Source organism: Pleuronectes platessa, chromosome 6 (assembly GCF_947347685.1).
Source record: "Pleuronectes platessa chromosome 6, fPlePla1.1, whole genome shotgun sequence".
In the NCBI taxonomy this organism is placed as follows: Eukaryota; Metazoa; Chordata; class Actinopteri; order Pleuronectiformes; family Pleuronectidae; genus Pleuronectes; species Pleuronectes platessa.
The window spans coordinates 21,661,288-21,685,975 of NC_070631.1; the positions used below are offsets into that span (position 1 = coordinate 21,661,288).

Consider the following 24,688-nt stretch of genomic DNA (forward strand, 5'->3'; position numbering starts at 1 on the left):
AAGCGAACAAAATCGAATGTAAAACCTGAGGAGTAGAGTCAATATAATGTTTGATTTTACACAACTATGCAGATATATATATTCTTTTCTCTTTTCTGTTTCTATTATGAGAAAGGCTCGCACTTTTAAGATGTCAATATGTTAATTCATTATTGCAAATGTTTACTTTTTTTACTGCACATGCCTCAGAGTAATTTAGACCAGATTTCTATTTGTCTATAAAAGTCAAATAAGTACAGACTTGAGTCAGTGCTGTCTAAATCACAGGTTTACAATCAAGTCTGGTTTGAAACACCATTGAAACAACCCTCCTGCACAGCCGATACAAGGCTTCAACTTTCCAAATAAATTAAATAAAGTGGATCGCTTCCTCATTTTGCAGCCATTACATAAGACTCCCTCTATTATTTGACTTCTGATGCAACACGACAAGAGCAGAAACAAAGAATTTAGATTTTATGCTGCAAAGTTCAAAACGCATCCTGATGATAATTTATCATACACACAATTATATCATGGAAACAATGTATATTAGTACTAGAACTCATATCACTTTGCAATATAGCCAATTATCCTATATCTGGCCTAAAAGACACAAGTATCATAGTTAGTAATTGTACAACCCACTTTTCAATGCAGTTGCATTATAAATAGGAGTCACGCATTAATTACTGTCCTTGGAAACCCATTTATTTTAAATGTAGGACATGTCATGCTTTAATACAAAAATATCCCAAATACTGTACATTGCTTCTCAACATGTGCAAAATGTAAAAAACATCATATTTACAACTCCAGTTAACAGAGAGAAAAGAAAAAGGCTTAATTCCCACAAAATAGTCTAAGATAGAGTCCAAACACTTGATCAGAGTGACTCAACCTCCACTATATATGAAATACACACAAATACAAACACAGTAAACAAAAAGGTTCTCACAGTTTGTGCTGAGAGAAATGCAAAGTCAGAACTTTACATGGAAATGTATAAAAACATGCGTCAGGTTAGAACCACACAGTGTTTTCAGTTGAAATGTAACATTAAAGTTGCACATTGTGCAGCAGAACTGATCCACAAAGTGTTCGCCTTGTGCCTTGTCCTTGTGGTTCAATAAAACAAAACTAGAAAAGAAATAAAGTGTTTCCAGTTCCTGTCCAAAGAGAAGTGCACTGCTCCCAAACATACATACAAGGTCCTGTCAGAACCCAGGTCCTCGCCGACACAAGACTCTGATCCACATTCATCTCCTCTGTCAGTCCAGCACTAACTCCACATCTTCTGCTGTTGATTACAAAGTCTTTCACTTTCCTCATTTAATCTGGAGGAGCTTCATCTTGTTTCCTAAAAAGATAAACAAAAAAAAATCAATTAGCTGGTGAGAATGACCCTTTTTAAAGAGGAACATCTGATCCTAGAGCAGCACTCACCAAGCCCTTTGAGGAACTTGTTCACGCCGCTCGGCTCCGGCTCAGGGTACGAATCCAGATACTCGGCCACTCGGACTTCAAACAGACCTGAGACGCAGAGGGAGATGTTCATCATCATCATCTCATCTCATTTTCGTCCGCTTATCCGGGGTCGGGTCGCGGGGGGAGCAGCTCAAGCAAGGGGCCCCAGACTTCCCTTTCCCGGGCCACATTGACCAACGCTGACGGGGGGATCCCGAGGCGTTCCCAGGCCAGTGTTGAGATATAATCTCTCCACCTAGTCCTGGGTCTTCCCCGAGGTCTCCTCCCCACTGGACGTGCCTGAAACACCTCCCAAGGGAGGCGCCCAGTGGGCATCCTTACCAGATGCCCGAACCACCTCAGCTGACTCCTTTCTAAGTAAAGGAGCAGCGGCTCTAATCCGAGTTCCTCACGGATGGCTGAGCTTCTCACCCTATCCCTAAGGGAGACGCCAGCCACCCTTCTGAGAAAACTCATCTCGGCCGCTTGTACCCGCGATCTCGTCCTTTCGGTCATCACCCAGCCCTCATGACCATAGGTGAGGATAGGAACGAAGATCGACCGGTAGATCGAGATCTTTGCCTTGCGGCTCAGCTCTCTTTTCGTTACAACGGTGCGGTAAAGCGAACGCAATACCGCCCCCGCTGCTCCGATTCTCCGGCCAATCTCACGCTCCATAGTACCCTCACTCGCGAACAAGACCCCGAGGTACTTGAACTCCTTCACTTGGGCTAAGGACGTATGTGAGGACATACATCATACATCTCCCTCCTTACGTATGTAAGGAGGGAGATGTTCAGACATGTGGAAATCTGACTTCAATTCAACAACATTAAACATGTTGAAACATCAGACTTGCATCACTCCAAGCTTTAAAGAATATATATAATAGGATGATATTCACTGTTCTTCACTAACATCACACAACTCCAGCACTTAGTGTACAAATCAAGATGGACACTGACCCTCCGTGAGACAATCAGCTGTACCTTTAACCCCTTGTAAGAAACATTGTTCATGTCTTTAAATGATTCAAACCCTCGTGACCACTGGCACTGCCACGCCCCTCTTACCTCTTCCTCCCGCCTTGCGCAGCTCCTTGTCCTGAATGAAGCCAGCGAACATCTGCGTGTCCATGAAGAGCTGCAGGAACTGCCGGACTCCACGGGAGGGGTGAGACTTGCGGAAGCTGTCGCGCTGAAGCTCCCTGCTGCCATTGGAGGACTCGACCATGTGGAACGGATAGTGGCCCACCAGCTCCACGAAGAGGCGCACAAAGCCCTCAGACACCAGGGAGCTGAGGTCATCTGGCTGGCCTGGAGGGATGGATGGATGCATAAAGAGGAGAAAAGGGTTAATAACACAGTTAGTTAGTCTGTGACTTTAATGAACTACTACAAGAGACTCAGAGAGAGTCGTGTCTAATGCTTAAGCTTATGTTATGACTGAACTTCTTTATTGTGGAGCACAGATTGATGCACTGCAAATCATCCACTGACAACATAAACAGGTCTTCAGTGAACCAGAGTTTCTGCAGGTTTCAACAAGTTAGACTTTTTGAGCCCATGATGAATGAAATTGAAGATCTTTATCAAATATAACAGATATGAAGGAATGTCAGAGTCCCAGGGTTATACATTCCACCATCACTTAAGACAAGGTGAAGTAGAGTAGAAGAGAGTTTCCATTGCAAACCACAGGAAGAGACAGTAGCTCTACAGTCTTTCTCACATTCACGCTGATTGTACTGATATCAATTCTGACCAGGATTCCTTATAATTATCCTGTCCATGTTGGTTGTGTCTGTAATTTTATATCAGCGTACTAATATCTGCTTCACCAAGAAGGTACTACACAGAGACATAACAAACTATACATGTCGCCTTAAATATTTCTCTTTAAAAAATATATACTTTTAAGCGTGACGGAAGAATCGCTAAATGAATGTTAACATGATTCTGACCCAAACGTATTACGTAATATTTTAATTCGTTTTTTTTGCTCATAAAAACTATAATTAAAAACAAGATTCACAAAATTCAACAAATAACCATCCCACAAGTAACCCTAGCCTATTGCACCATATCCAAGTGTCTCACAAGTCGGATGATGCATAAGATTATGTTAGAATTTTTCAGGCCTGATATTCAAATGATTACATTTTGGACTATTTGGTGAACGTCTGAATAGGTTCAACTCTACGGTAAAAAAAACTGGGTTTGCCACTGGTATTTGCATAGATTTGGTGAACCGAACAAAAAGAGAAGAGCTCAACAGGTCTTTGACGAAAAAGAGGATCTACAAAAATTATTCAACCCCCTAGAGAAGAAAATAAAGGAACTACACGAGATTGTTACAGGCTTAATAATCAGTGAGTCAAGCACCTGACTGACAAACAGACTCTGCTGTTTGCCACATGATGTCAGTTATACCGACCTCCAAGTCTGTCTCCATCCTCCTGTCTCAGGATATCCGCCCTCTCCTCCAGGATCTGCTGCAGCGCTGCCTGCAGTTTACTGGGTAGGATGCAGTCTTCATCATCCAGCTGTCAACACACAACACAGCAGAGGTCAATGGCAGTCACGTGTTGTCATTTACAAACATACAGCACATCTCATCTGTTTCACCCACTGACAGACACATGCATCTCCTTTTGGCATCAGTGGGAGTCGATGCTGTACCAGTGAGCTTCAACAGAAAGACCTAAGATGCCCCTGACCTTTTGTTCCAGTTTGGCCAGTCGTGTTCTTATGAATGATTTACTCGCATCAAAGATGGATCTGGTGCACAAAAAAGAGGTTCTAGGGCACGGTCAGACGAAGGTGAATGAGAAAGCCAGGAGGCGTAAATACATTTGCTTCCTGTGGTGTAGCATATCTGCAGGCTGGCTCTGCATGGAGATCAGCTTGGGGAACTTTGAACATCGATACGCTTCACATTTTCGTATGTGTGACCTCGGCCAATGCTAAAAAGCATTAAAAGATATTTATTGTATGTATGTGGACAATAATGTATTTCAAATCTCATCTGCTGATCCACAGAGACAAGGTCCGGGCATTGTGGCCAGAAATTATATTAAGATTAGAATGTTCACACAACTTTCACTACTATACAAAATAAAATAATGCTACTTCACTAAGTATTTTTTAGCAGGGCTGCACATGCATGCGCACAAACGTCACTATCACACACAACACATTCTGAGTGACAGGTACACAGAATAATGGGTGAACGGCAGGTTCTTGCTTCAGAGAGAGAACCCACCCAACCCAGAGAGATGCCACATGGACAAAAGCAGGAGTGAGCGCACTGCTAATAGTGCTGCACAAAGCTACACAATGCACTAACGTAGCATAACAACAAGTTAGAGATCTTTATCTTTACCAATGCGAAATATGAAATGCTTTTTGGGTTCATTACAAATGATAAGATGGCAGGCCACCTCAGTCTAGATAGTAAATGGGAAACACTGGTTTGAAACGGTGAGAGAGAAAGTTCTGACAGATTTTTGCTCCTCAGTGAAGGTCGTGATTTTAAACTTTTCTTATAAGCAGAGAATGACACACACTTGATAAACAGCAAAACTTTTTAAAAATCTGTAGTCGATTCATTTTGTGTCACACCTCCTCACTGTATTTGTACAATGCATAAGCGTAAGATTGATTTATGTTGGACTTTTTTAATATTTCTATTGAAAATCATATTGTGATAGTAACCGAAATTGTTTAACTGTCCATTCCAAACAGAGACACAAGAACACAAGGCTGTGATTGTCTAAACATCATAGATCATGTAGCACAAAAAATGATGTAATTCATGGTGCATGATGAAGAAGGAAGCTACCAGCAACACTGAAACTGGGGTTCTGTGTTGCTGGTAGCAGATCATATCGGTGTGACAATGCTTGTTTCTAATAAAAGAGACGAAGAGGAAGTTCACTTAATGAAATGCTAAAAATAAGAAACAAGTAATAAGTTAAAAGTTGGAGCAATGTTGAAAATAAGTTAAAGAGTGATTATTGTAGCTCTAGATCAGCCAGAAAAGAGTCCAGTGTGTGTGTGTTTCATGAGATGATCTCACTCTGGACTTGTATCTTGTATATTTTATCACTTCCATCCTTTGTGCATGCTCAATCATCTTGGTTCTGTCATCCTCAAAACATGCTGCATTCAAACATGTGCAGGCAAAGCCAGGTTTCCACTGGGGCCACACCTATCATTCCCATTCTACTCGGCTATGTGTACACACCTGAATGACGAACTTGTCTGCACACAGATCCACTATGAGCACCTGGGGAGCGAGAAGAGAGAATGACAGTTACTGACTGAGCTGAGTTCACTATTTCGTAATCACAGGTATGAAATGTTGAAGTGAGCCTGAACCAGAGCCTATTAACAATTTGGCGACAAAACATATGCTGCTATCAGACATGCACTGAACTCCAGATAATCTCCGGACATTCTCTAGAGGGGCTTTCCAAAGGAGAAGCTCTGGACAGGCTGCTGTGTTAATTCTGCTGCGGAGATGAAAAAGAGGAGCCATTCACATAGGTGATGCTGGCAAAGGTGTCAGCAGTGAAAGACAAAAGCATTCGAGAGCTTCGGTGAAAAAGGCAGACGCTGGTCTGTAAACAAAAGAAAAACATCTCCGCAGCTGAATTAATACGTTAGCTCGTGCCTCTGCCTGCTGCGCCCCCCCTCACATGAACACTCAAGAGTTGTGTTGTTGTGAACTAGTCTGAGTGGAGGATCACTGCATTCTTCATTTATGCAAACTCCAGAGAAAGACTGGACACAAGTGGTCAGACACTCTCTGGAGCTGACGTCTAAAAAAGGCTTTAGTCACACACAGTGGACAATGGTGCATTTGCCCCTGTGGAGGTGCTACTGCTTGTGCATTCATTCACAATACGCAGTCAAAATGTGTCACTACAACCACTGTACATATAGAACATTTAAACAGCAGATTTTTATATATTTTAAAACATTTAAATAAAATATTAGATATCTTGTTGTGACCAACCTCCTCAATAGGAAGCTCCAGCAGCTGTGGCAGGCAGGGTGCCAGCACCCCGATGAGGAACGGGGTTGGGGAGCAGCTGATGTCCAACATACTGGCCGGTAACACAGGCACAAACGTGTGCTGCCACGTGAACGGGTACAGCAGCGCCAGCACCGCGTGGCTACACCGGGACAGCACGCTGCAGTGAACAGGAGAGAGAAGATCAGTTCTCACACTGAGGATCACATGAAATCAGTCATAGCGCCCTGAAAATAGGTGTCTCACCACCTCAAACACATTTTCAACTGGAGGAGCATTCAGCAAACTGTAGTAGAGTGTAGAAGAAATCTCCCAAAACACAACTGATCGCTGCTAGCCCTCCATTAATGCAGTATTTATCTCTGGTGATGCCCTGACTCAGTTTGCGGTCAGATGTCAACACGCTTTGAAACACTTCCTCCACTTCCTTTCAAATGGTCAATTTCCACAGAGAAGCTTTTCTCTTCTTGGGAAGACACTCAGCCAAGCTCAGCACTTTCTTTGTACAAAGCACACTCGTCTCCATTTCATCTTATCTGTTCCATAGAAAAGGCGACTGGTCCTTCATCATTGTTCTTAAAGGTTGTGAATACTCAGTTTCCAACAGCTGTTATAATACTCTGCTCTAAATCCAGTTTTTTTTTTAAAAATTATTTTAAACCATTTTCTCATCTACAGTTTCTCTCCAAAATCCGATAACATTTCATATACAATCAACTCCTAGATTACTGTTTTTCTAATATTGATTTTGATCTCTTTCAATCAGTTTTTGATGATATTGTGGGAGAACCTGTCGTACCAAGCTGCTGACTCCATCGCAACATTTCAATTTGTGATGTAGAGACAGTGTTTATCGTCAATAATCATAATAGATCATAATACTGTATCATTAACATTGTAATTGCTGAGGACCCCTATCGTCAGATGACTAATAGTAGTTGGGGGCACCAGCCATTATTCTGATGCTCACAGTGTAGACAGCGGATATCCGGGCCACTTTCAGCTTATTTTATGACACACAAACAGCAATATTTTTTGTAGATGTTTTAGGTTCAGATGACAATTTGGCTAATCTCAATGTAATTGGTCAAACTAGAAATGGAAACCAGAGGCTTCCATCTCCAAAACCTTGTCCCTCGCTTACAGATTGTATAGAGCCAGTTTATAGAGTTAAGTTAAATAATTACCCAAATATAATAACTATATAGCACAGATAGAGTAGGTTAGCTTTACTCACTGCCAAAAGATTGTTCTGACCCATTGTTTTTGTAATTATTTTATTTATTACATCTTATTATTATTATAAACCTAAACTAAAGTGGCTATTTTGACCCAGTGTCAGATACACTAAGCTCTAGTTTATATCTTGAAACTGGCAAAAATAAATCATGTGCATGACATTCAAAACTGGAAAGGATACTCATTAACAATCACTAAGTTAAAGTTTTAAAAGAGTGAGGGTTTATTTGATTTTACTGTGATTTAATTCCAACAAATTGTCTTGGTTGTTTTCTGCTAATTGGTACTGGTTTAATATTGTGTTGGTGCAAAGTGGGTCAATTGTGATGCTGTGCTTTTGTGTGTGTGTGTGGTTTTATTATTGTTGTTGTGATATCTTTTATCTAGTAATAATGTAAAATGTATTGTTGTGTCCCTGTCAAGCCCACTGAGACACTGTAAGCGATACTGGCTCGTTTAAATAAACCTGACTCGATCTGCTGTTGGGACTCAGCCACAACTGAAGCAGCCCACTGAGGCCAAAGTACGCAGAGATAATTAAAACTGGCCCTGGGCCTGTGGGATATCAGTAAGTCTCGACTACAGCTGCCATATGGTGTCTTTTTTAATTGCCTTGCTTAATATAATCCTTATAAACAGTGGAGGTGAAGTGGCCCTGCAGTGTTGAGTGTGTGATTTAATGACAGCAGTACCTGAGCTTGTCGGCGATGAAGATGACTCTCCTCTCGAGCAGCAAGGAGGCAAACACCTGCAGGAGCCTTCCCACACTGAGACACTGCAGCAGACTGTCAAAGTCCACGTGCTCTAATCTGGAGTCCACCGGCCGACACAGAGTGAGCACCTGGCAAAGCAACAAGAGCATGTAGCCTGAGACTGTACAGTGTGGAGACAGTAAGCTGTTAGAAACGGTATAAAAATACCCATATAGGAAGACTGTGGGCTGCTGCAAGGGGGAATTTAGAAACCTAAGCTCAGGCTTTAGTTTAAGGAGCCACCTAGAAGAAAGTAGGTATTTTGCAGCATTTTCTCTGAATTACCTGACGTAATTTGAGTCTCTAAACAGGAATGACCACAATGAATACTGTTAACTGTTGTAAACACAGAGCTGTCCTGACATGACGCCCTTCAAAGCTGAAATAGCTATCCCCATTGTTTACATAGATAACCTCCCATTCTGAGTCACTCTGAGTCTGCAGAGAGGAGTGGTTAGAGGGGGGAAAAAAACTACCAATTAACATTTCCTCTTTTGGTTTCAGGGTTACCTCATTCCCAGTGCCGGGGACGAAGGTTTTGACGGTGACTGTGCGTCCGGGGGCTGGAAACGGGGCCTCCATCACGCTACGCATAAAAGGATAAACCAGCGCTGGGGAAATCTCCCGGCGCCTTTCCACCTCCTCCAGTATCTGTGCAGACAGAGCCGAGCATATCACTGTGTGTCCTGAAGGAACTAGTGTTGATTAAAGTGTGAACAATAGAGCAGAGGAGGCAGAATGCAGCTCTGCATGTAAAAGCAGTTTTCCTCCTGGAAATACTCCCACTGACTGTTTGTAAACTTCCCTCAGCCAACTGTAAAATGGGTGGGACACTGCTGCATGCATACAACTTCTTTCTTAAAAAACACACCCAGTGATTGCTCAGGATTATCTTTGATTGTAGTCTCATTCCATCCTATTACATATAAGGAGTTTGGAAGCATTTTCCCACACGTGCAAGTGGATGAGAGGGTTGAACTTTTCAGAATGCATCTCCTCTCCCTTTCAATGGCAGGATGGAGAGAGCACTGAAACTATATGATCACTTTACCTTTGCAAAAAGGCTGAAACAGCCCAGCTTGCTGACCATACAGTGCACCTCAGGAAGCCTCTTCCCCTTTCCACTGGGCTGGAAGACACACATAGAAGGGAATGTCATTAAGCAGGTAACAACACATAAACTACATCTACACCTACTACATATATGACAACGAACACCATAAAATACATCAAATATAAACATATCGATTATTTCCCTTTTTTTGTATTTTCATTGAAAATGCAGCTAAAGTCTAAAGTCAGTCCGTGTTTATGACAACAGCATTGAACATAACACTGTTATGAATAGTTTGTGTTTGTCTGAAGAAAACTACACAAACAATGACATATTCCTCATAATTTCAACCTAAAAAGTATGTTCAGAAAAAAGACCTAAAAGCAGCTCTCTCTCTCTGTGAAGGAAAAAGGGTGAAATGATGAAATTCTTCATGTTCTCTGTCATTGATTCAGAAGTGGTATGGTCTGTGATTCACAACTCCACAGAGATGTTGAGTAAGCATGTGGCAGGCTGCCATGTCATCATCACACGCACACACACACACACACACACACAAATGCACTTGAATCAGTGACTCAGACACAAACATGAACTCATCCACACTCACCAGGATCTTACGACAGTAACAAAACCAGCGGCTGCCGTCCTCTCCGGTGAGGACAAAGGAGAAGGTCTCACTGAAAACACAACATCAATATACATTGAATCTTATGGCATTTAAAAATAAATTCCACTATTTAAACCATTCATTTGTGTTGGTTGTTTTCTGATGGGAAACATCTGATAAGATTGTATCGATTAAAACATATTAAGAAACATATGGAATTTCTGTATCTAAAATGCTTTTGATTAATGTGAAGACTGGGCATTTAGTAGCATGATAACATGTTTGTTGTTTCAAGGCAGAGAAGTGAAGTAACACCATATCATTACCCACATTACAACAATGAACCATATTAACTTGAAAAAAAAACTGAGGCCCTGTGCCCCTCAGCACTCAAAGATTTAATTAGATCATATGAAACTTTAATGGTCCCTGTGGGGAACTTGAGTTGTTGTGGTAGCGAGGATATAAATAGAAAAGAAAATGGGAATTTCAGACACAACCCAAATAACAGTTATGGAGCTACAACTTGAAAAAGTTAAAACACACCATAGGTCTGTATTATGACAACAAAAGAAGATATTGAAGTAAAGGAAATAAATTAAGCCATGAAAACAGTGTTTAGTTAATTATTACAGTAGATTATGAGCTGACCTTGGCATGTGTGCACAGGGCTTCCACTCCAGGGAGTCGGGGAAGCAGAACTTAGGAATGACCTTCAGCTGATCCTCTGCCTCTTTGGAGATCCGGGAGGACTTCTCAAACTGAAACAGACGAACTCCAGTTCAGTACAGCAATATTTTCCAAATCACTTTCAGATTAAATAAGGTATCATTCACCTGCATTGTTTTATGACTCGATAGAAATGATTGCACCAAATTAGAAGACCTTCTCTAAAGCTGATTTTAAGATATCATGTTGAAGAAAGACATAACATACACCGTGAGGCTACCATGACATTGACCTTTGGCTAGTAAGATCCATAGACTGTATGCTAAAATCAAGTGATTTAATCATTTAGTCCAAGTGAATGTTTGTGCACAAAGGGAAAGAATTCCATGACAGCGTTCCAGAGAATTCACCTTCCCGGAGCAAAAAATGGGCTTTGTAAGGTCAAAGTGACCTTGAAATGTGACCTTTGACAACCCCAAAAAATCGAATCAGTTCATTCCTGAGACCAAATTAATAATTGTACCAAATTTGCTGAAATTCCCGAAAGGCATTCTCAAGATATCAAGTTCACGAATTAATGGACGGACAGATAACCAGAAAACATAATGCCGGCTGTCCCTGGTGTGGAAGCCTTCAAATTAAGAATGATTTAACTGTGTGTTCTGACAAATATAGATATATATTGCCCAAAATTATTTCCTGGAATGATATAATGGTAATATACAGAAATAATTAAAGTCACCATTTAAAAATGAAAAGCTCTTAGTTTCCGGTCCTGGGGCATTCCCCGTTGAGAGTTAATAGTCATGCATGTTAAGAAACCATTTAGTCAGAACAGAGCTATGACATTTGCTCAGAAGAAGTCACTGTAAAGTCCCTTTCTAACCATTTTGGGAAACTGTTGCGTAATTTCAGGGGAGTAGGTGTTTCCTGGGGAGCCTTTTCTCAGCGACACCACCACAAAGATCTGGAAAAGCTGCTGCTGTTGCAGCTGGATGAGGTCTTTCTCCAGGGTGCGGTAGCCAGGCCGACGTTTCAGTGTAGACTGGATGTAAACTGATCTCCTGGAGCCTGCTGGACGACACACAGTGAACAGATTGTGGTAACGCTTGTCCGGCGACAGACAACATCTAATCCAGCACAGAGGAGCAATATAAAGCATTGTAAATATCAATCTACAGTATAATGTGTGGTTCTTAATCCTGGTGACATATTATCTGAAACAACAGTCATGATTAATCTCAACATTTCCCTTTTCTGAGGAGGCTAAACAGTTGGCAAGCATAAGGATAGAGAGGCTGTTCATTCAAGGTCTGAGTTGCAGTAACATAACCACAATTACAGGACTGATTTCCATGAAATTTGATACATTCATGGTCCCCTGAGAACACTTTGGTTCAAGACTACCTGGACACGAGTCAAGTAGGCAACCAAAGTGCTGTGTCAGTTCAAGAGAAAAGTCCGACTGCCCTCATTATCGCTCTGTCGGCACTAAGCCCAGGCAGCAGTAATGTAGCCCCTTGCGAAATAATTTTGTACAGGTGATCCAACGAGGATGTTATGAACACATCACATAAGACCTAGTTTGATGACTTCATGAAGCAGCGTGGGATCATGGAAGTTGCTGTCTTCACCACCACTGCGGATAAAAACCTACTGAACGTGACTCGGGCCCAAATCATGTTCACGGATAAAGTAGTGTATTAACATATTATTCACATTACGCAGCAAACGGCAATGAATCATCCTAATCTAATGAAAAGTGAGCCAAACCAACAGTAGAATCAAAGAAAACAAACAGGCTAACGATCTAAATGGCAAGCAGAGAGTTTTTCCTTTGTCATTCATCGTTTGCTCCAAAAGTTAAAGCAGAGACGGGTAAACCTCGGATAAAAGAGAATGACGCCATTACATGTCGACAAAAGTTACACTCCCTGTTACCTTAAATAAAACTAAGAGTTCTCTGAGCTGAAAAACTAAATAAATATGACCAGTATTTCTTATTGCATTTAAGAAATCATATTTAATGGCAACCTGAAAACCAGATAAGACACAGTGCAGTCAGCTTAACTCTATGTTGTTACCTTTGCTGTTGTCCTCTGGGTCGCTCTCTGTCCCGCTGGTCTCCTCTGTTGACACGAATTAGAGAAGGGAGAGATTAACGTGATGCAGAGGAATGGAAAAGACTTGAGAAGCCATAATCAGAAGCAGACAGCCAGCCTTTGATTCATAATCAGCCGCTTTGCCTCCTGCAGCCGCCCCGGAGTGTATCGCTGGGTATTTCCACCAACTTAATCTCTCTGAAGTGTTGATGGTGGTGACATTTGGGCATATGCATTAGTGTGTGTGTGTGTGTGTGTGTGTGTACCTCTCACTGAGACGCCCTGGTTCTTCACTCTCTTCCTCCCTCTCTTGTCATCGAAGATCGTCTCAATCTTGTTGACGTACTGTTTTGTACAACACAGACACTCATCAGCCCCATAATTTCACAGCCATTACAGAATCATGATTACAGGGAATCAAGATATAACAGACTTTAAGTACATAATTATATTATAGATTGTCATTTTCTTTTACTCCTACATTCCTGCATTCTTCTCTTAATGAGAGAACCCAACTGAATTTGATAGTGGACTCTGGCCCTGCATTCAAACAGACAGAGGCACATACAGGGTGCTCACATATATCTTTAGGAGGACGATCCGAGCACACGTTGAGAATAAACCTGGAAATAATTCCAGGTTTTTGTACAGATTTCAGTGAGGAGGTGAACTTTCAGAAGAGAAAGGTGTGTTTTGTGGTTTTCAACAGATCATTAAACAAAAACACTGCTGCAGTGTGAATTTGTTCTGTTCAGTCTGTCAATATGTGGGGGATCAATAACAGGTTTTAAACTTGTTTTCAATATTGACAGTGAGGTAGCCCCTGATTGTGAATGTAAAGAGGTTAAAAAAAGAAGTTTATGTAGAAGAAGAAACGCATTATTCATTTCAATCCATGTGTACATATGACAACAGTTCCAGCCTTTCAGTGTCCCAGCACCAATTGTACAGTTAAGCGTTTAAACAATCTGTTTGATCCTCCAAGTGTCAGACTCAGATATGAAAGTATAACTGTTCTTATTTCCTATTAACTCACAGAATCATTTTCACTGCATAGATTTCAATTTAGGTTGCAGTATTCTCTGTAACATTTTTTAATCTAAGTATAACTGGAGTTCCAGATGAGTAGATTATCAAGAAAATCCAAAATACTGACAGATGGATGGACAGACGGACGAACAGGGATTATATAAATGCAGACTAGTGTCAATCAAGCTGAAATGTGACTTTTGAAAACGTCAAAGTGTTGTGACTCAGTTTGAAAGAAACATGTTACAATGGCGATATGTGTGCAACCTGTCGAAGGTTGCACACTGTCAGCTGGGACTCAGCAGGCACTTTACACAGGATCTTAGGATATTATAAAGAAACCCAACAGTTACCACTATGAGCAAACACTCTGCAACAGTGGAGAGATAAAACTCTCTTTTAGGAGGGGGAATCCTCAAGTAGAGCTGAACTCAGTGCCTGGACTGGTTGGGGTGAGAGAGTGTGTGGGGATAGGAGCCGACATCGGTATCGACGTCGGCTCCTATCACCACAAACTCTCCTCCGCAGAGAACCTTCACAGGACATGTATGAAAACAGCTTAAGTCGGTTTCATTACTGTACCTTATCCTTAAAGTTCCTCCATGTCCACACTGTTTCCACTGCCATTGGTCGTATATGCTTGAATTCAAGTCTGAATTCTAGTGAAACAGTCAAACTCACAGTCGTACGTCTACCCCTATCTGTTTCTTTCAGCATCCTCTCCTTCCTGCTCAACATGGCACCACCTCCTTCCTCGTTGCACAACTCTTTGGTTGTTCTATCACACCACAGGGAGATACAACAGTTTTTGAAAACATGGAAGTATCACTTACGTGAGGTGTCCTCTGTGTTTTTTGAGTGCTTGTGCGCCGCGGTGCAGCAGGTTTGGGAGTTTCTGCGAGCGTTGAGGATTTGGACACATGGTAGCCCTTCCTCTCCCCTTTGCTGGCGTAACCTTGCAACGTCTGGGGTTTAGGAGGCAGCTGGAAGACATGTGCAGTGGAGTTATCTCTGGTTTTAGATAAATATATAGTGTCAAGCTACAGCACTTCCTTCCTCCTCCATCACAATCTCCGGTTGAGCACGGATTATCTGATACACAGAAATAATAAAACTGCTAGTGTTCTGTGAGAGGAAGACGTCTTCCCTTACCTTCGGGAGTTGAGCCCTTGAGATAGGTAGACACATGGGAGACATCTTAATATCCTCATAGGGGTTATCTCTGGTCACTTCACCTGAGGGAACATGGAGTGATTGGAGAGATAAGACATGCTGGATCAGTGTTATACACAGCGGACACTGGGAAATGATTTCACCAGAACCTGATACAGGCTTTACGTGCATGACAGCAATTGACTGAGGTGTCTGGTGTGTATAGAGAAGTGGGGCACCTTATTCCTTTTTTAGTTTTGACCTTTCTGTGTCTTTGTGGTTATGTGGTTCTGATATTTGAGTTATAACAATTTGCATAATGGCACTATCCAATGGAAATTGATGCAGAAATCAGCATCAATATCAATGTCTATCTAATGCCATTGGAGTTGACCTAACTTAGGTGCTAAACGCAGATGAAGAAGTCTAAAAATAGAAATTTTTAATAGATATGCACTGGTTCCCTTTACACTTGCTAAAGTTGTGATCAAATAGGTAAACAAACAAAGGCACATGACAAAGACAATTTATACATTCAGGCATACATTAAATTCCTCTAACCTAAACCTATGCAAATGAAAACATGAGATTAAAACAGTAAATGTGATAAATCTATTTACTAATTCCAGAATTCTCTGTCTGTATGGGGGCACTTTTTTCCTTAACACATTGTGTGTGTATTGTTAATGGAGAACAGGGAAGTGCGTTGTGGAATTAGGTGCGATTTGGACACATGATACGTTCATTATTATAAACTTTGAAAAACAGGGGCCTTTCTGGGGAAGGTGTGTATGGTTAGTGTGGAACCAGTGTAAATTTTGTTCTTTAATCTGTGAAATATAAATTATAGTTCCACAAAAATAAACACTGACTTATTTTAAGTTAGCTGATCGCACAGGTAAGAGCCATATTTCCATGGTAAGAACCAGTGCTACACTTCCATATGTTTGTTGTCATGTTACATGCTGCCATTTAGCTGTTAAATTATCAATAGAAAAGAAACAATTTCTGCGATAAAGTGATAAACTTTGTATAAACAGGTGATGAGGGCTCTGTAACAGCTGTGGCTGAGATTCATGGGACAATGACAGAAGCAAATTCACGGCAACTGATTCTCCTGTCGGGCTCTGGCTTCTGAGTCGAGCTTCAATGAACTTGGAATAAACCGGTGAACGGCAGGCGAGCACTAATTATTTATTACAAACTACTTGTTTCTATTATTATTTTATTTAAAATAATTCCTGCACTCTTGAAAGAAACACATATTTTGCAAATAGAGGATCATCTTTTTATATATTCCATATTTAATATCTTATGAGGAAATCAGATAGGATGTTAAAAGTTAAGATATTACTTTATGCATTAACTACTGCTTTTAATTGGCGCAACTGAGCATGCTCGAAATGGTTTAATCAAAATGCCAACATTTTAAAAACCAGTGTCTATAATGCTGATACCAGTACTGCTATTATTCAGTATTTTAAAGAAATTAAAAGCATGGCATGAGCCCGGAATAATCAAGTCCAATTTTTAAGTGTTAAAATGACACAACAGCCCGACATTCAGGATAATGATCAAGATCTCTGGAGGTTCATTCACAGCCTGATCTCCTTCAGTAAGACTCAGGGAGTGCAACTTACAGAGAATGTCCTCGTAAATACTGTCTTCAGAGTAGGCGTGGTAGAGGCCGGAGCGCCTCGCCTCTCCTCCCAGCGTGCCTTGCTTGGCTGTCAGACGAGCTGCATCCTCGTACTCAAAGGACTTCCTGTGGGGGGGGAGAAGGCGGTGAGAAAGAGGGGCCTGGCTGTTGTCCTTAAGATAGCCAGCATACGTTTGTTTATACTGCATGTCTACTGCTAGGCTTCCACCACTAAATTCCTTATGTTGATATCAAACACAGCAGGACACAGGGCATGTGATAAAGTGTCATGACAGGAAATGACTGAGCGTATGGTACAGAAGCTGTAAAAAAATTTAAGCAAACAAAAAGAAAGAGTGTGACAGGATTTAGACGGAGACAGCTGTCGGTCATATGTCATCTTAGCAACTTTTAAAAGGAAAGCAAAGGAAGATGCAGCTGTCATCCAGTTATTGATTAATTAAAATTATCATTATTCTATTATTAGTTGGTGATAAGTTCATTTTGACCCTCACCTCTTCTGTTAAGTTTCAGGTTGTTCACGGGTTGTGTTTGATTATGTGTGTGTGTGTGTGTTTGTGTGTGTGTGTGTGCATGAATTTATAGATGTGTTTGTGTGTAAATTCAATCAAGCTGCACCAAATTCCACACACTCACTGACACACAGCTCATATGGAGGATTATTTCATCAAACAAACAATCCAACTAACAAACAAACAGACTGGGTTGACAAGATAAACTCATTGCTGGGGTAATAAACTGAGGCTCAGCACAACACACACAGAGGGATAAGTGATGACCGACAAAAAGTGTGCAATAAAGCATCCATCTGTTTATATAAGTGAAGAGTAAAGCAATGTTCCTCAAAGGCAAAGATCATTTATCATACTGTAACTACACTTTTGGGTTTATAATACAACTATGTTAAATGTTTATTTTTCTTCCACTCTAATAAGTGTATATGTATTACATGTGCACTTTGTCATGTAGGTCATTAGACCTACATGACAAAGTGCACATTTTGTTGATTAAAAAAGAGAAAATTAAAATACATACTGCAGTAAACAGAGATCAATACATTAATCTTTCCTTAAATTGTAGTGTTGCGTTTAATCTCATGAATGTCTATCAGATATCCAATTGTGCAAATGCTTTCTATAGTCAGACCCTTTAGGGGACTTTCTAATCTACTGTAGATTAACACATTTCCACTCACTCTTCCTCCCAAGATCCTAATGTGATCTACCTAGATATGTTTAATGATATTCACATCAATGGATTGTGAGGGCCGGTGCCAGGCCTTCAGATTGTGACTCTTGAAGTGCTGCACTTACACTCAGATGTTTCATGTATCATGACACACACCTACCACAACTAAGGCAATCTGATTCTGGAACTGAGACTAAAACTGTGATGCCAGCTTTCACAATCAGGTATCACAGCACAGGAAGATGGAAGAACAATACCACAAATCCAACCTGCTGCAAACACTTCTCGAGCACTTTACTGATATAACAAAATACATTATTCATTTGTATTGTCTTCCACCTGCATGTGTCAAGGGTCTATTTTGGTCCAATCATGACTGAGCGATGATCATCCTGCCTGCAGTCAAATTTAGATCTAGTTTAATTAGTGCATGATGGATAATAACTCTTGACACAGCAGAAGCCTGCAAACATTCAGCTCAGCAAATCGGTGCAGAGACAGACAGACAAGTACACAAAGTACTTAACACTGCATCTGTGCTAGATCCTGCTGTAGTAGGTGTCACATTCTGCCACGATTAAACACACGTACACACACACACACACACACACACACACACACACACACACACACACACACACACACACACACACACACACACACACACACACACACACACACACACACACACACACACACACACACACACACACACACACACACACACACACACACACACACACAATACCAGCCACGTTGGTTACCAGCAACTGAGTGTATACACGCACAATTGTTCTCCTAAATAAAAATACAAAATATGACTGGGTGGGGTTTTGTGGCAGTCAAATCTGGAAAAAACTGACCTCAGAACAGTGGAACAGGACTACAAGAAACAGACGTATTACACTGCTCTGATAAAAGCATTAAAACATTAATCTGTGACATGTCAGAGCAACAGTGACACAACCAGAGGAGTATCGAACACTCTGCTTCCCAGACTGAGTCATGCTGGTCGTGTGAAATTTCTTGTTTCACAAGTTGCAAAGACTTGATTTAAAATCTAGTCGTATTAGTTAGTCATTTGTGTTTATAAGCAGTTAGCACCCATATTAAAAATAAGTAGCTATGTGGCTTAATCTGATTTTGTTTTTCAACTTATATTTTATCATAAACTGTGCACATCTTTGCTCATTAGTTTGTTCTGAAACAACTAAACTAAAACTCAACTTATAAGTCGCATCACCTACTTTCTGAACTGACTGTGTACTGATTGTGTTGTTTTGACAGAATACGTGTGCGTGTGCGTGTGCGTGTGCGTGTGCGTGTGCGTGTGCTTGTGCGTGTGTGTGTGTGTATGATGACCCTGGACCAGTGGCTGGTGAGGAACTAGGCCAATAGAGACAATAGAGAACAATGCTGCCAGATATCATGTGACATCACACATGGACCCCAGCCAGAAATTACAGTCTGACAGTCCCTCCTCAAATTTGCCCTAAAAACAATCTGCCGTCCAGAGCAAGAGAAAAGTTGCAATGTGAATTTTTTTGGTTAAATCTCTAATATTCAATTAGCACGATCTAAAGTTTTCTCTAAAATCATACTAAAATAACAAATAAAAAAAGTAATGTGTATTCTTTCAACCCAAACTATCTAACGAGACTCACCTGTTCTTTTTGTGCCTTGAAAGCCCATTGGTCTTTGCAACTGGACATGGAGGAGGAGGGAAGTTAGGCGGGTGGGCTACCCTCCTACTTCCTGCTTTGGAGTGGTTGTTATGAGGGGATCTTCCGTCCCATTGCGCCGTTTGACCTGAGATGTTGTTGTTGTTGGCTGCCCGATATGTAAATGTGCGCTGAGGTTTAGGAGGAGGCTGGGATTCACCTGAAGACTCCCTGCCTCTTTCCCAGAGCAGTTTGTCTCCCTCCATCTTACGCCAGAAACCGCGTGAGGTGTAGAAGTTCCCCGCAGGCATGTTGTCTTCTTGGTCATCACTTGACAGAGGTAGAGGTTTAGAAACTACTTGAACCTCCAAGATGCATTCGATTGTTTCGTCTCCATTGGCAGGGAATTTATGTTTCGCAGTAGAGTTAGTATTGTTAGCCTCCACTTTTTGAGATGCAAATGTTTGTGCTGCAAGTGGTTTATATCCTGGCGGCTTGGTTGAAAGTCCAGTGGAGCATTTCTGCAGAGGTTCTGACCTTCTACCAACCACACGATATCCAGCTTGTGCTGGGGATTCCCGGAAATCTAAGCCAAAACTCTTAGCTTTGGAGATGTTGTCTTTCGCGTGAAGCCCCCCTCTTGAGACCTCGTTGGTATATCCATTTCGAAGGAGATCCTCAGACAGAGTTCGGGATAGGGTCGGAGGGTGTGCTTTCACTCCGACCTCCTGGCTGCTGCCCGGTTGACTGCGACCTTCCCACTGGGAGATCTTCTCCCTGATGTTCATTTTCTTCTCGTGAGGAGGGGGCCTCCCCGGCTGCCGACCCTGCCATGCCACAGTGGCCCCCTTCTGCAGGCGATCGACCTCACCACCCCCTTGCCTGCCCTGCTCCAGCCTCAGAGCCAGCATGTTGAGAGGTGGGGGGCAAATGTCAGCTCCCCCTCAGTTCTCCATTAGGGTATGACTCAAGTATTTCCTTGCCAAGGCGGGCAGTAAAATCCACGATATCAGGTATTACTTAGTACAGGAATGATCAGGAAAAACCGGAGCGCCACAAGATTTATGGCTGAAACTGTCTCTGCGTGTCCTCTTGTCCTAGCAGAGTGTCATTATCCCCTCGTCTCCATTTGTAAACAACCTGAAAAGAAGTCAACCGACAAAAATTAGACATCAATAACTCTGCACTTAAAAAACAAGTCCAGACAACACACAGCAGGATGAAAGGGATACTGAGATAACACAGGAGGACACAGTTCCTTCTGAAACATCACGCATCTTAAACTATCCACAAGGAGAAGGCATGGACAGAAAGAGGATCAGGAAGGACAGGATCTTGTCAAGGTCGGTCGCCAAAAATAAATTCAGTGAGATAACAGATAAAGATAACACAGTAGCAGGAGCCAGATTTCTGTGGCGTACTGCTGCTGTCTTGGGCCGCACCAAACCTTCCGCTGCCCCAGGGGAATTCTGCTTTCTCTGTAGCTGTTGTCCTTAACCACAAAGCTGGCCAGATGTAAAAGTCCAATGATACAGCAAAGCATTAAATCTAATTCAGTGTTCTCCGAAAGGCTGCCTTTCAAAAAACTGTGAAGAATGCACACTTAAAATTATCTGAAGAGCATGAATGTCAATGCATACTTAATAGCCAATCACTATCTACTTAATAACGCCACAAATGTCTAATTGTCTGTCTCATTTTATGAAAACAATTTGATATATAATATTCATTGCAGATAAACCAGGAAAGATAATCGCAAAGTTTTCGAAGTGACAGTATATTGTTGAACTGTGTGATGAGGAAGTACTAACATTTATATATTTTCAATATATTTATATTTCTTGATATTCCTTCACCCACGTACTGCATGCTGCTTATGTGATGTCTTCTGCTACTTGAACATTGCAGAAATCCCCATTACGTGACTAATAAAGGACTTCTTATCTTATCTTATCTTATCTTAATTTCAAGGAATGATTCCGAAGTAGCCCAGGATTAATAAAGGACAAGTTAACAGCCCATTCCAGAGAGGCAGGTTTACAACAGGCACTGCACTAGGTAGGTGAATGAGAGAGAACATTTTAAACCCACGAGAATATGCAGTGGAATAAATCTCCTCAAATGGATGTGCATTTCTCAAAAGCATGGTGAATTAACTGGAGCTGTACGTTTTGTATAAAGCTATAATGTTACTCCTTCTAATTCATGCAGTCAAACAGCGACAGACTTGATGTAAAGTTGTCCAGCGGACGCCCCGGCACCGCGACTCTCAGCCCCTGAGTCAACATCGACTCGGTGACTGTACGCTCTTGTGAAGCAGCTCCCGGCTTGCTGGAACCAAACCATTTGGACACGTTGCACATTAGGACCGAGGCTGAGGAGAATCTGGAGAAGGGGAGACATGGTAAAATTCCACTGCACAGCTCCTGATCATAATAACGCTATGCGCTGCATTCCTACAGAGCTGTATGAGAAGGGGGGGGGTCGGGGAATAAATTTAACTATAGAGACACTCAGTCCGTCTCTGTCTTGCAAGTGACGCCTTTGTTTGGTTTGACCTAAATCAAATGTATGTGTGCGATGGAATGCTGCTCGATCATTGCCAGACCGTGCGATGACAATGCGACTCCCGAGCTGACCCATTTGCATTACTCGTCTGTGTGCGGTATGTTGTACAGGAAGAACAGAGTTGCGTTTCCTGAGCTGCAGGAAGAAGGATCAGCACACTGTCCATAATTATTGTGCGGAGAGATTTGCATCCAGTTGCAACCCCCGACTTGAGCTAGGTTTATAGCATCTGCACTCAAACCCTGCGTGAAGGTAATCGGATATTCTCTTTCAATTACCAAAAAGTCCAGCAAGTACCAGTAACATTTGCAAACACATAAAACTGCCAGTCCCCTCTTTCCTGTTGCACGCACGTTCTTTACTGCCAGGGAGGCAAACAGCGAGGTGTTGTGGTATCGAGTGACAAAGCTGGAAGGTGAGTCCAAATGAACCACACTGATGTTTATATCCCTGTCAACTGCGGGGAAAGGTGTCCAACTCCGTGACTCATCCCCCGCAGAAACCAGACAGGGGAACCCATGAAGCTGAAGCTCCCCATCATCACTTGGCAGCTAAACTAAACCTAATTGCACCTTCAAAACCGCCACAACACACGCCCCTGAGGACGAGCGGCGTGACTCAACACGTTGCAGGTGAGGTGCTGCACTACACAGGTTCGCCCTCAGCAGAAACCTACGGAGGTATGTAATGACGGCAAAGTGTAGGTTGCTAAATACCAGCATAAAAAGAACACGGCAATATAAAGATAAAGATAAAGCCTCACAATTGCTGTAACATTACCGGTCACCAGAACGGCTCCCGTGCATCCAGGCACTCATTTGAACAGCTCTGTTGGATGAGTGAAAAACCACTTGATGCGACAGGCTCTGTCATTTGTAGTTGGTGGCTGTTCCCTAACAGCTCTTAATTATATTATCATATTACTTTATTTGATTTGATTTGATTTCATCGTGATTTGATGAAGTTAGAGCTGTTCTGGCTAACCATCAACAAGTGGTTCATCGTTTTAAATCATTTTTTGAATTTGTTGACTGTGTTTTATAGAGTTGATCCTTTTGGTATGTCTGCCCAGAAACAGAGCAGCACCCCCCCCCCCCCCCCCCCCATCCACATGTTTTACCCTGGTTCTCTGTGCATGGGGCAAATAAGAACAATCCTCGAGAAAATGTCAAAAGGCTTACACTTAGAACGAATGCGTGAAAGTGAATGGATATTGTTTCTGAGCAGATTGGTGGAATAACAGATCCCAGGTGCTCTCCGTCGCAGCAGCTGGGGTTATTCTGTCTGTTCTGTCTTCAGTTGCTCATCAACCGAGCTGTTCCCCCTGAGCTTGTCAAACCTGCGGGTCGTTTCAAAGTAGCAGCCATCCTCATCTCATGGGATAATGGCCATAACTCAATCTGGGTCTTGCACATTAGCTGCTGGTTTTCTGGAGTGTCGCTGCAGTAAAGTGAGGTTGGATGCATAAGAGGAGAGGGGGGGGGGGGAACACACGTCTATAGCTCCATGTGCCCCCTCTCTCTCTCTCTCTCTCTCTCTCTCTCTCTCTCTGAGGCAGATGCCAAATCTCCCTTCAAAACTGCACCGTTTAAAATGTTCTTCTTTTTTGCTGAGACTAAACAACATACATCTAAACCCCAGACACTAATCTGATTTATTATGAACTCCTCTATATTTCGGCGTTAACAATAGGCCTGTATATGAATCAGCTAACAGGGTTAAACGGCTCCGTCAGTCCTCACAGTGACTCAGTGACAACAGTTAGTTCCAGGAATAAGAGCTTTAAAGACCTCTGAAAGTTTATATTGGTCCGAAAAGCGCCTTTTAGTTTATAAGACGTATGCCGAACGAAACAACAGGGACTCGTTGTATACAAATAGGCATTACTTTTATGTAACAACAACACGATAGTTGTCAATAGCGGAGGACTTTTTAATTTCCCGTTTTTTTTACAATGGAGTTCGGTGCGCTGATTTGACGAAAAGAAAAAACTGCCTAGGAAAAGTAGCTGAGATAGCAACTAGAGCAGTGAATGAATCAAACTGAGCAGCTCATTTACTGACGAGGGGAGGAAACAGTGTCAGACGGGTCTGGATTAAAGTCAGTAAAACAACACAAGGCTCTCTGGGTGAGAACTTACCGCTCGTAGTTCACAGCAATGAGAGAAAAACCAGCTCCTCTCCTCGCTTTCCTCCCGGTTACATGAGACACGGATGAAACGCGGCTCCTCGCATCCTCTGAACAGCGCGAGCAGAGTTCGGGCTGACGCAGACTCCGCCGCTTGCACTTCACGGATCAGATCATCAACTTTACATAAGTTACACAACTGTGCATGGAACGTGTCGCCCACTCTGATCGCTGCACCACAACAACAACAAAGACAGTGGCCATCAAAAGTGAGGCTGAACACTCCTAGTTCTCCTGCTCGGCACGATCACCAGCAAGTCCGCCGAAGGCACATGCCACTTCCGGCGAGAAAAATAAAACCCTCATTTGACAAGACAAAGTTCTCTGAGCT

At 42.1% G+C, this 24,688-nt stretch overlaps 1 protein-coding gene and 1 long non-coding RNA gene across 3 annotated transcripts; one reads left to right on the forward strand and one right to left on the reverse strand.

The window, feature by feature from the left end:
• Positions 1–668: 668 nt before the first annotated feature.
• dennd2c (DENN/MADD domain containing 2C) lies at positions 669–24,607 on the reverse strand. 2 transcript variants are annotated; one of them, XM_053425054.1, is made up of 19 exons: positions 24,311–24,607; positions 19,606–20,742; positions 16,734–16,858; positions 15,094–15,176; positions 14,775–14,924; positions 13,179–13,257; positions 12,895–12,939; positions 11,697–11,881; positions 10,793–10,902; positions 10,142–10,211; positions 9,529–9,606; positions 8,988–9,128; positions 8,418–8,566; positions 6,469–6,646; positions 5,695–5,736; positions 3,883–3,991; positions 2,520–2,762; positions 1,426–1,512; positions 669–1,339 (listed from the first exon to the last, which is right to left on the reverse strand). In XM_053425054.1, exons 2-19 carry the CDS (start codon positions 20,511–20,513, stop codon positions 1,308–1,310), a joined length of 2,814 nt encoding a protein of 937 aa, XP_053281029.1. In that variant the 5' UTR covers positions 20,514–20,742; positions 24,311–24,607; the 3' UTR covers positions 669–1,307. The 2 variants fall into 2 exon arrangements, with proteins under 2 accessions (XP_053281029.1, XP_053281028.1); XM_053425053.1 differs by having other exon boundaries at positions 11,697–11,884.
• LOC128442552 (uncharacterized) lies at positions 3,785–9,133 on the forward strand. Its single transcript, XR_008338844.1, has 3 exons — positions 3,785–3,966; positions 5,722–5,801; positions 6,480–9,133. It is a non-coding gene; the product is annotated as an uncharacterized LOC128442552 (long non-coding RNA).
• Positions 24,608–24,688: the final 81 nt, after the last annotated feature.